Source organism: Cryptomeria japonica, chromosome 9 (assembly GCF_030272615.1).
Source record: "Cryptomeria japonica chromosome 9, Sugi_1.0, whole genome shotgun sequence".
NCBI lineage: Eukaryota > Viridiplantae > Streptophyta > Pinopsida > Cupressales > Cupressaceae > Cryptomeria > Cryptomeria japonica.
In genome coordinates this window covers 401,008,253-401,021,131 of record NC_081413.1, presented here as the reverse complement: position 1 = coordinate 401,021,131, position 12,879 = coordinate 401,008,253, and the positions used below count along the sequence as shown (strand labels likewise).

General features: G+C 34.6%; 1 protein-coding gene across 1 annotated transcript in view; it reads left to right on the top strand.

Annotated features, from left to right (window-relative positions):
• LOC131073132 (uncharacterized) overlaps positions 1 to 12,879 on the top strand; it is a 115,866-nt gene that overhangs the window by 54,104 nt on the left and 48,883 nt on the right. The window contains exons 5-6 of the mRNA XM_058009521.2: positions 8,803 to 8,988; positions 9,100 to 9,230. Coding sequence (XP_057865504.2) covers positions 8,803 to 8,988; positions 9,100 to 9,230 — 317 coding nt within the window. The remainder of the gene's footprint in view (positions 1 to 8,802; positions 8,989 to 9,099; positions 9,231 to 12,879) is intronic.

The window sequence follows — 12,879 nt, the reverse complement described above, 5'->3', positions numbered from 1 at the left end:
GTCCATCGGTTTGCGAGTGGTCACTTGAGCTGGGGGTTAACTCTGTTCCGGTTAGCCTGAAATGTTCTTGCCAAAAGAGATTGAGGAAATGACTATCTCGATTGCTTACAATGTTTCGGGGCAATTCGTGTAGTCTGAAAACCTCCTTGAAGAAAATCTCAGCTACCTATGGTACTCAAAATTCCGTTGATATAGCCATGAAGTGGGCATATTTTGTTAGTTGATCGACCACTACATAAATACAGTCTTTCCCTTGTACCTTGGGTAACCCCATTATAAAATCCATGGATATGCTCTCCCATTTTTGACTAGGAATGGGTAATGGTTGAAGTAGTTCTGCTGGGTATGTATGCTCATCCTTGTTCATTTGACACTCCATGCATTCCTTAACATGCTTTAGTACATCCCCTTTAAGACCCTTCCATGAGAACCTTTCTCTGATTTGCTTATAGGTTTTGTAGTGTCCTTGATGTCCCTCTAAGGGATTGTCATGATAGTTTTTTAAGATATCTTTCTTCACCTTTGACCACAGTGTAATGAATATTCGGTCTTTATAAAAGATGAGGTCAGTCACAACTTGATATCTTTCATCTTGTATCTTTCCCTCAATTAAATCACTTGAGAATGTATCTTTGGCATACTCAGTGAGTATAGATGTTTTCCAATCAATAGATATTGTTGTTATTGCATTAAGGTGAGGTCTTCATGATAATGCATCGGCCACAATGTTATTCTTACCTATCATATACTCAATATCAAAATCATATGCTTGCAATTTACTTACCCACTTTTGTTGCTTGTCATTTAGGTCTTTTTGACTTAAGAAAAATCTTAAGCTATTGTGGTCAGTTTTCACAATGAACCTTCCACAAATCAAATACTACTTAAATTTTGCAAGGGCATGCATTATTGCCAACATCTCTTTATCATGAACGGAGTATGTCCTTTCTAGGTCCTCGAGCTCCCCGCTTTCAAAAGCTATGTGGTGTTTGTTCTGCATTAGTACTGCCCCAATTCCTTACCGTGAAGCATCACAATATAGCTCAAAAGGCAGGGAGAAATCGGGTATGGCCAACATAGGGCAAGAACTCATGACTTCCTTGAGTTTTTCAAAAGCTGCTTGGGCCCCTTCACTCCATGTGAAAGCTCCCTTCTTAGTAAGATCAGTAAGTGGTGCTGCTAGTCTTGAAAACCCTTTTACAAACCTCCTGTAGTAGCTATGGAGACCCATGAATTCTCGTAGGTGTGTGAGGGTTCTTGGTTTTGGCCAATTCTGAATGGACTCTATCTTTTCTTCATCTACCCTTATTCCTTGTGCACTAATCTTGTGTCCCAAGTACAAGTTCTCCTCCATACGGAATTCACATTTGGATAGTTTTGCATAAAGGGAATTTTGCTCAAGTATCCCCAAAACTTCATCTATATGTTTCAGGTGCTCCTCCCAGGTTCTGCTATAGATCAATATGTCATCAAAGAAAACTAATAGGAACTTCCTATTGATGATTGTAGCTGAGGTCGGAGCCTTCTAAGGCCGACTCACAAATATGCTAGTAGTCTACGACCTAGCATATTTAATATATGCGATCCTTGTTTGGGCCGACCTAATGAAGGGGTTCTTCATTAAATGTAAATATAAAATATAATTCATTTTTACTTATTTGTATAGGGCTGACTTGTGAAAGTCCGCCACCCTATGTAAAATTGCCTTGATTAAAAGGAGGCCGACCATTGGTGAAAGGGCGCCTACCTTGTTGGTTTAAATAACGGATGATTCTCTTCTCATAACATATTGAACACAAGCAAGGATAATTCGCAGCAAGGCAAGCAGATCATGTTAAGAGCAGATCGTGGATTATCTACAGCAAGTCGACTTTGTGCAAAAGGCAAATTTATCTATTGTGCTTCTAGGAGTGAAGCGATCCTTATAGGCCTTTGTTCTTGGCCATTGTAACAACATTATTGCTATTCATATTTGATATATAAAGGAGACATTCATTGCTGGGTTTTTCTCCCTCAAGTTGGAGGGTTTTCCCAGGATAATCTGATGTGTTCATTGTCTTAGGTGTTTTTCTGATTGCTCTTAATTTTGATCATAAAATTGAACACTTCCTTAATTGACCCCTGAAAATGTGGTTCATACAAGATTGAAAGGTGGCTAGAGCATTGGTCAAGCCGAATTGTAGGACAAGAAATTCAAAATGCTTATAATGGCATCTAAAAGCTGTTTTTGGTATGTCTTCCTCCCTTAGCCTGATTTGATGGTATACTAACCTTAATTCTATTTTGGAAAAGTAGGCTGCTCCGTGGAGTTCATCAATTTGGGGAATGGGGTACCTGTTCTTTATTGTCTTCTTATTCAGTGCCCTATAATTGATGCACATCCTCATTGTGCCATCTTTTTTCTTGGAGAGTACAATGGATGAGGCAAATGGGCTACAACTTGGTTGAATGTGCCCCATCTCTAATAACTCTTTTATGGTTTTTCCAATTTCCTCCTTATACTTGTGTGGATGGTGGTAGGGTGTGGTGACCACCGGTCTCTAACTCGATGGAATGTTCAAAGCTCCTCTTGGGAGGTAAGCTTGAAGGGATATTATCAAAAACCTTTTTGTGTTTCTTTAGCAATGGTTGGATATCCACATGAACTACTTTACCTTGGGGAGTAGTTTTGTCTAGGATTAGGCATTGAGCCACCCACTCTGCTTGGTTGTGACTAAGAATTTTTCCCATCTTTTTTGCTGAAACTACCCTAGGAGATCCATTCGAGAGTCCTTGTCATACAATCCTTTCCCCATTGTTTTCAAAACTTAGTTCTAATCTCAAAAAGTTTTTGATATCTCCTAATGAATCTAGCCAAGGAATTCCCAAAATTAAATCGTTGTCCCCTAGCTTCACAATATAGAATTTGTCCTTGATTTGGTATTTTCCCATAGAGATTTTAAGTTGAGGTACCTTCCTTGTGCATGAAGCTGTAAACCCATCTGCTAGTGATACCCTGAATCCTTTGAAGTCTTGTGCATCCAATCTCAATTTTGTGGCTAGGCCTTCAATTATAAAATTATGTGTTGCTCCGCTATCTATAAGGGCTGTTACTTTTTTTTCTTTAACCACTCCTCTGATTCTAAAAGAGTGGTGTTTTGATGCTCTTGAGATAGATTCCAAAGTTCCTCCCTCCTCATCTTCTTCATTGTATTTTTCCTTCTTACTAGGAGGCTCTTCATCTTCATTGGGTATGGTTTCAATGTGATGAGCTTGGCCCCTTTTTACACAATGGTGTCCCGGTTCCCAGTTTTCCCCACATTGGAAGCACATGCTATTCTTTCTTGGATTCTTTCTTTTGCATTCATGTCCCGGACCCCATTCATTGTTACATTTGTAACATAACTTGGGCTTTTCACATTTATGCCCCCTCTCCCATTTCTTTTTGCAATCAAAACGCTTCCTTAATTCCTCTCGTTCATTATGTGAGATGAAGGTTCTTTTGCGGCCATCCCTGTCATGAAAGTGCTTATCCCTTGAAGTTGTCTTTTTTGATAGATCTCTCCCCTTAGTTTGGGCAGCCTACAACCAAGTGACCTTAAGGATTGCTTCTTGGAGAGTGGAGGGATCCAAGGCACTCACTAACCCTCGGATTGTATCTGCTAGTCCTTCTATGAATAGGTAGACAAGTCTTTCCTCGGATATCCCTGGTACCATGGCAGCAAGTCTTTGAAATTCTGATATGTACTCTTTAAGGGTTCCCCTTTGTCTATTCCTTGCGAGGTCCTTAAAATGTTTTTGGGGATGCATTTGATTGAATCTTTCAATAAGTGTTTGTTTGAAGGAATGGTAGGTTTTTATGTCCTTGTGGTGTTGGGTAACTAGGCCATGATGCCACCAATCATGTGCCATTCCTTCTAGTTACAAAATAGCAAATGTGATGGCAACCCTTTCTGTCATAGGTCAAAGGGTTAGGTATGCTTCTAGTTTTTGTAGCCATGCATGAGCTGTAACTTTTCCTAATCCATCAAAATTTGCGATGGACAATCTCCCTATTTTATTTTGCATGCTTAGGTTGGGTCGGTTATCTCCCTTCCTATGGATGCTCCTCATTCCAGTCTCACAATATGCTGTGAAGGGGATACTTCTCTTAACTTTGGGGTCCAAGCCTGCATATTCCATGGCAAGTTCCCTCATAGTTGGGTTGTTGATTTCTCTATTTTCCCTTGATGATCCCTCATTTAGAGAAGGGGGTCTATTTGTGCTTCGGTTTGACCCTATTGTAGTTTCATGATTGTTCCCAGATTGGCTGGGAGTATCTTCCCTTTCATGCCTTTGGTTTGGCTTAAGAGTATTGTTTATGTTTTGAAGGGTTTGAAGTAGTGCTTGGGTTGTTTGTTCATTTCTTTCCATGAAACCCCTCAATTCATACTCCATTTGTGAGTCCCTTGTGTTGTTTTGGTGGGGGCGCCTCCTCTTTTCCCTTTCTAGAACCCTAATTGCTTGCTGACTGAGTTGCATTAATTGTTTTTCCTTCAGGTCGGCAGGAAATTGCTCTGATACCACTTGTAATGTCCCCTTTGTAAGAAACCCTAGTTTTGCCCTAGATATGATTTACAACCAATAGGAAGAGGGTTAGAAGGGAGAAAGGATACCTTTATCTCTTATAGGAATAGAGACCTGCAAAACAAAGTTAGGAAACATTCTACTGATTGTGCTACATAAAGAAGTAATCATAACAACAACTATAACTAAACAAAGAAGGATTGATGTATAAAATAAAGGTAAACACATATTCAATTATAAACATGAACTATGAAGCCTTATGCACAATAAGCTATTATGGATGCTTGATAGGGTGTCTTGATCAACCGTTCCCCCTTATCATGTCCAACTGGATAGGGTGTCTTAATCAAACTGTTTCCCCTATTATACCATATGTGATAGGGTGTCTTTATTAAACCGTTCCCCCTATTATACCATATGGGATAGGGTATCTTATTAAACCGTTCCCCCTATCTTTCCATATACGATAGGGTGTCTTATTAAACTGCCCCCTCCTATCTTTCTATATATGATAGGGTGTCTTGACAAACCTTTCTCCCTATCTTACAGTATTATAATCAGCATAAGTGATTTACAGTGCTCAGATTTAAGTTACAGTACTAAATATAACACTATAGGAATTAAGTTACAATACTCAAATTATCATGAATTAAGTTAAAGTACTCAGATTATTAAGCTATAGTATTCAGATCATAGATCAATATGCAAAAGTATGCTATCAGTGCTATCCCTTTATTCATATATAATGTCACTAATGACCATATTCGTTGTATGATGAAGATTGTATCATTGTTTAATGCAGAACAATGTCACCGATTTTCCCTTATTATTATTGTTATTATTAAATGATTGATCTATTCTAAAAATCAGATGCTCTATATAACCAAAAAAATATCATATTGGCCAGTATCTATTAATATGATAATAGAAGTTCTTACTATTTCGCTGACCCCTTATGTGTTTTGGTTTCGTGAAGTATCCTCTCTTTTTAATTTCTTTTTCTTCAGGTCCCGATGCAATCTTTTTTCTGTCTACCTCCTTTCCCAAATATCGTGGAGGCTATTTATCCTCCTCTTTTCGTGGTAAGAGACCACCAACATGAGTTACGCCTCTTAGTGGCAGCGATCCCTTTGAAGGGTCGCTGCCTTTTCTTTGACCATTATTACTAGCTACGGCAATCTTATTGGTTGTCCATAATAAAATGTGAATATTAATAGCTATTAAATTCTTACTAAAAATCAGAATAAAATAACAATTATATTCATTATTTAAATAATCAGAGTAATCAGAATTTAATAATGATTATTTGAATATAATAATGAGAATATTATCATCATTTAAATAATCAGAATAATTATAATAAAATAATTATTATTTGAACACAATAATCAGAATATTAATAATCATTTCACATCATTACTTAAGGATACATTCTAGACTCCTTTGATGAGGATATGATGGGGATATTACATAGCACTATTTTGGCAGTGCGATGCACAAAAGCTCAAAGTCTGTGGTTGTTATGAATGATGATTGAAGGTTTCTTTATAGATGATCTAATATCGATCAACAGTGGAGATCTGATAAAAAATAATTAAACAGTGGAGACTTAATTAGCATTAAATAATTAAAAAATATTTAATTGTGTGCATTGGAAGTATAAATAAATGAAGTAAAGATTTTATTTATTTTTAGAGGAGCTATGTTTAGAAAAGTGAATAATTAAATAAATTAAAGAATTTATTTAATTATAAAAGACTTATTTAATTAAATAATTAAATAAATTATTTAATTATAGGAGGCAAGAAAATAATTAATTAAATGATTAAAAACTATTTAATCATGTACTTGAAAAAAGAATTAGAAAAGGATTAAATAAATAATTATTCAATTCATGTGTATGTGAGAAAAGAATTAGAAAAAGAAGTAAATAAATAAATTATTTAATTCATGTGCATGTGAGAAATAAATAAAATAATAATTTTATCTATTGTTAGAAGAAATATATTTAGGAAATGAATAGTTAAATAAATTTAAACAATTTATGTAATTATAGAAGAGAATGTTAGTTAATTAAATTATTAAAATAATTATTTGATTATAGGAGATTAGAAGAAAATAATTAATTAAATAATAAAAATTATTTAATTAATGAGAAAGGAGGAAAAAGATTGAAATAATTAAATAATAAAAAATATTTAATTATTGTGTGAGAATAATTAAATTAAATAATAAAAATCATTTAATTAATATTAGAAGAAATTAGAATAATTATAAATGCAATGGAGGGAAATTTGAAATTTGAAATTTGAATTTGAATTAGAATAGAGGAATAATTAGTGAAAATGTCGTTAGCGAGCTTTGGACAATTTTCAATGTCTACAAGTACAACTAGTATTTATTTGTTTGGAAACCCTAGCCGTCCATTTTCTAGTATCATATAGGTCACATTAAGGGAATTGCTAATATTGCATATCGAGTGAGCAGCACTTGTAAGGAGATGGCATTGGAATTTATGGTAGTTTGGTGACATGTTAAATTGGTTTTCGTGTTACTAGTCAGTTTTTAAAATGTCAATGACTATCCCCATGTATGGCAACTATTTTACAATTATTCGTGTGATCAATATTGATAGGTTCAGCTGTTCTAAAACCTTCAAATCATATTTATTGATTGATTTTTTGATTTCCAAACTATTTGACAAACTGTTTGTGAGTTTAAGCTGAAGTATATCCAAGTTAGTAGAAAATTTTGGTAGGAGTTATTACAATCCTATCCAAGCTTATAGAAATGGCTGCCTACCAATGAACAGGGCTAGCTGGAAATGTTATCTAAAAGAGATTTATAATTGGATCATTTCTAAAAGCTACCATTTAGATTAACTTACCTATCAATGGAGAAAAGATTTGGGTCAAATTTAATGATGAGAACATGTCTAAGATGAACTTCAATATATCTTGTCATAAGGACTATCATACTTAATTACAGTACATAAAAAATCTTTGATGTGTCTATTTGGCTCAATGAAATAAGGATCTTAACTAGGTTGTCATAGTTCATCAACATTAAAACCTAGATGAAGTGCCTGATTAAAGAAAGCAACTACCGCAACTATATGAAGGCAGTAGAAGTAAATGAATTCATAATGAGAAAGTAGAGGTAAAGATACCAGTGGAAAGAAACTAGAAAAAACCAACCATCTCAATACTTTGTGGTGCTTTCTGAAAATCTGTATATTTTTTAATCCCTACACTCTAAAATTATGGACCAAAAATCAAGAAAAAATTATTTTATCTAGTATAGACTATAGACAATAGATCAAAGATGGAAATATCTTAATCGACAATAAATCTTTTGGCCGAAATTTTTTAAAAAATTGGGAATCGGGAAAAAATCGGCAATAAATCGGCAAAATTATCGAACATTTGAAAATATCAAAACATGAATTATTTTTCATCCCCTTTCATTTCCAATTACTTTTTTTTATTCCTAGCCATCATATTCAATTATTTGGGATAATTTTGATATTTCATATTGTTTTAATAGTTTGTGTTAATTACATTATTAAGTGCATTGAGCACACAATATATAACATTGAACAAAAAAGAAAAACTATTATTCTATCTGTAACGAGGACCGACAGTTGTAGTTACATGTAGAATCAAACCCCATCGAAATAGATGTTGCAAATCCCGTTGAAGCCAATCCCATCGATTTGAAATAGATGTTGCAGAAGAGTCGAAGCCACAAATCCCGTCGGGTGTGTACTGCGTGCATTTTCTCTGATGTGTTTAGGGTTTCATTAAAAAACACGATTTTTTGCCATTTTTCTCGCGATTTTTCCTCTTAAAACAGCGCGATTTTTACCCAAAAATCGGTGGCATTTTTTTTGCAGATTAAATCGTTTCAACTTTTGACTCCCGATAAATTGCGATTCAGACGATTTATTGACGATTTTTTCATCCTTGAGCATATAGACAATAATGATGAATTTTGAAGATAGTTGTATTTGTTTGTTTTTTTGGACTTGACAATGTGAAATATTGGAGTATACTTCATGAAAAATTCATGTACTTCCGATTTCAATATCTTTTAGTTTGACGGATGAAATGAGTAAATGTCTGAATAGCCTTGAAAAATGTTTTAAACCATCCATCAAAACTTTGAAGCTACTTTGTTCTTTTCTTGTTGGTCTATTACATCTTTGCATACTTGGCTCATTATGGATTCAATATTTTTCCTTGAACACATCTGTAGACTTTAGCAAGAGGCTTGACCAAGACAAACATTGGTGTGGAGATGATGGATCTTAACATTGTAGATATACAAGATATGATAGAGTGTGTTGGCCGATGTGCTGGAGTTGTCATTATGGCTCCTCCTAGCTCTGGACCTGCCAATAAAGCTCTAAGTACACTTTATGCAGCTGTGAAGCCAAAGCAGGTCAGTAAGTAACCTGCAATATACTAATTGGTAATATTTTGTCTTTTTTGTACAATTGCTTTGTAGTCAGATTTCATTTTTATGTGATGATATAAAATAGTTTTCTTGCAGCCAATTGTTATAGCAGAGAGCTATGGAGGAGATGATGAGCCTGTTGATACAATAGCACAACGATTTGTAGGACTGGGGATTTCTCTTCCAATTCCACCTTTAAGAATAAAAGAGATACCAAATGAGGCAACGTAATCTTCCTTACTTCTTGTTTAGTTCTAGTTTTCATTTCTAAATGCGTGCAATTTTACTTGTTATTAGCTCTAGCTTAACTTTTTTAAAGCATGAGCAGGAAAGGTTTTTAAGTTTGCGATTATGAATTATGTTTTTTCAACCACTTAACAAGAAAAGTGACCTTATTTGATTTTGATCTTGTTATCAAAGAAACCAAATAGAAGGTTCAACTAAAATGTAAAACATAGCTGTTAAGAAAATAATTGTGCTGCTCTAAATAGAAAACTAGAAGAAATCTCTTCTACAAACAAAGGACCAAAATTTGGGATGTTAGATGCCAAAGTGATGCAGGAGCATACATTTCCATGATGATCTTGCATCGCCAAAAGAACATTTCTTTCAAAATTTTGGTTGTTTGTTTGATAGGCTTTTTTGTCAAGCATGCACAGTTGGAAGATTGCTACAAATGAGTTACAGATTGCCTTAAGTTATTCTCTTAGGCTACCAACTTACTTGTAACTATGCTACAGACATGCAATAGGCTGCTACAAGAGTGAAGTAGGTTGCTATATGTCAGTATTGGTTGCTTACAGGTATTCTCTGAGACTACAAACTAACTTGTAGTTATGCTACAAGTTGGTTATAGATTGTTGTAGGCATCAAGTTTTTGATGTCTAAATGGTTGAAGATCTCATAAGGGGTATTTATTGACTCCATTCAAGTCATTGGCGAACATTCTTCTATCGAGATCATTTAGAGACAATATTTATTGCTTTTATCAATATGGTAAACACCAGAATATATGTTCAGCATGCTAATTTCAGTACTTTTGTGGGGCCCAAACTGACCTCACATGGTGTCCAAATTCGAGGATTGCATAATTGGATTGCTCTAAAAATTAAGTACAATTAAAAAACATGATGCCTTATTGTGAATATGGATGGAAGGATGCAAAAGTTATGGACTCTGGAAGATGAGGTCTCTGCTAATGACATGATAGTTGTAAGGTGGCATTTTTTTTGACTTTTACTGCTTTTTCTTTAATCATGGTCGCTGGTCTAATTTGGGTATGAGGTCATCTCTGTAGTCTGTGTTTAATGTTTAGCTAACTATTGGATCTTTTTGGAGTGTTTTTGGATCATTAAAATTAGTTTTCTGGCATCATATCTGACCATCAGGGCAGCAGCAATGTGTGCCTTTCTCTCTCAAACTTTCTTTGCTGCAAGCACAAGATTTTCTTCAAGATAACCCATTTGTTTTGGTATAAATGTCTTCACATCTTCACCCATCACACAACTACACAGAAGAATCAATCCAGACATTTGTCAAATGCTTTTGTCATGATTTAAATGCTATTTAATCATTTTGAACACCCTAACTTAAGTACTGTTCCACTTTCAAAATTGATTATTTATTCCATGGGAATGGTAGGTGAAGAGATGCCATTTAGGTACTGAAAAATCGAAAGGGAATAAAAAAAGAAATGGGGCAGTTTAATTAGTATTGGTGCTTAAAATGGGCAGCATTATTTTTCAGCTCGAGGCAATGTGTGCATCCGATGGATGGTAGCATACGGAACATATGAGAGGAATGTTTAAGTTGTAGCACATCCCCTCAAGGACAATGATCTAGTCCTTTGGTTCATTTCGAAACTGTGTAGGCTCTTTTTCAACCTGTTTGTATGCCTTTTAGTAGGCAGGTTTCATGAATTAGTGTAAATAATGTTGCTTTTGCTTCTATCTTATGTATGCATGTGTTGGCGCATGCTAGGCTACTAAGTTTAGGTGGTTATTCATTTATCTTCCCACCTAGACTACATCAAGTGGTATTAGAGCAAAGTTCACCTTGCAAAGTGTTCTATTGTGAGGCTTTAGTAAATTTGTTGTAGTATGAGGTCATGCAATTGCAAAGAGGTGTGAGAGGAAGACATCAATTTGTATTTGAAAGTGTTTCAAATATTGTAACTTGCTGCTTTCCACATTGTTGTGGATAGAAAACAAAGAGGATGTCTATTGTAGAAGATGTTTTTTAGGTGAAGGGTTCCTTGATGCAAGAAAGTGGTAGAGAATTCAAGAGAAAGGCAGAATGTTCTCCATCTAGGCAAGATGGGTAGAGCACATGAAGTTATGTGGATGGCACACAAAGGGAACAAAACACATAGAGCTATAGACTTGGCAGAGATGTTGAGAGAAATTCAAGAAATAATAGATATCTTGGAAATAGGGCAGCATAAGAGTTGCCTAAATAACAGAAAAGCAATGCACTCATAGTGGAAAGCAACAAGATAGTTGTAAGAAAGACTTTAACTGTAGAAGCTAGTGCAGGAAGAATGTTAAATGGGAGGTAATCCACATCTAAGATTGAAGAAGAATTCGTTCTTCATAAATTGTTGATGGGTAGAGAGAAAGTAGGAAAAAAAAGTTAGAAAGAGAAGAGGAGTGACTTGGAAGTTACAAATCATAGTGATTGAGGAATCGATGAAGAAGATGGTGTCTAAAATGGATACCTTAGAAGGAGAATCAACAAGAGAAAGAGATTTCAGTAGAGGACAAAGGCCTGTAGAGGTCATAGAGAGATAAAAAGGTGGATGAAGATGATGTGGTTGCTTTGGTTATTGATACTTTGGCACATCATTTGAAACTTTTATGGAGTCTTTGCATCTATTGGCAAAGTGTTAAACTCTCATTTTTGAAAAAGTCAGTTCATATTGTTACAAAAAGAATAGAGACAAATGCAAATGGCCAAGCCTAGTTTTGCACAATTTGAGAGTGCACTTGCTACATGATATAAGGGCAAAACAAACAAAACTTTGACTGTGACTCAAAACACAAATTTAAATGTTATTATTGTTATAAGCTTGGGCATATCAAAAAGAATGCCAAAAATGACAATATGATCTATTCCACAAGAAGTTAGATTCAAGCTAATGTTGAAATTGAAGTTAAGCAAGACTTGAGGGAGGAGTGCATTTATGATGTCTTCCTGAGATAATGATGATGCAACTAGTTTGTTGTACTTTGATTCTACTACATCTTAAGATTTCTCCTACCACAGAGATTGGTATATAAAATTTACCCAAGTTGCCGATTCGGGTATGGGTGCGGGTACGAGAACTGGAACTCAATATGCTGGTACATAAAAAAAATTCCCCCTTGGGTATGGGTCCATGAATATATATATATATATATATATATATATATATATATATATATATATATATATATATAAAGATATAGTTCAAAAATATAAATTATAAGAACAGTGATACTCATAATTGCCAAAAAAAAATGAACTCTTAAATACCTCATATTCATAATTTGCAAAAAAGATGAAAATACCCAAGTCTCAAAATGTCAATACATAATGAAAATTAAAATTACAATTGATATTTAATATTCATATTCTTCTTCATTAGAAGCATCAAGGTCAACATGAACATTTGGTTCAATTTCATTTGAACCACAATCAATTGGATTGCCACTCACATTAGTTGTGTCGTGTAGAAGCTGGTTCAATTCCATTTTGCAAACATTTGACAAATGCCAAATCATTAACAATACAAGGAAAGTGATTTCACAAAACATAAACAAAGAGCTGCTACATATGCATAATGTAAACCAACTGAAATCAATCTCATTAATGCTGATATAAGGTTTACTAACCCTA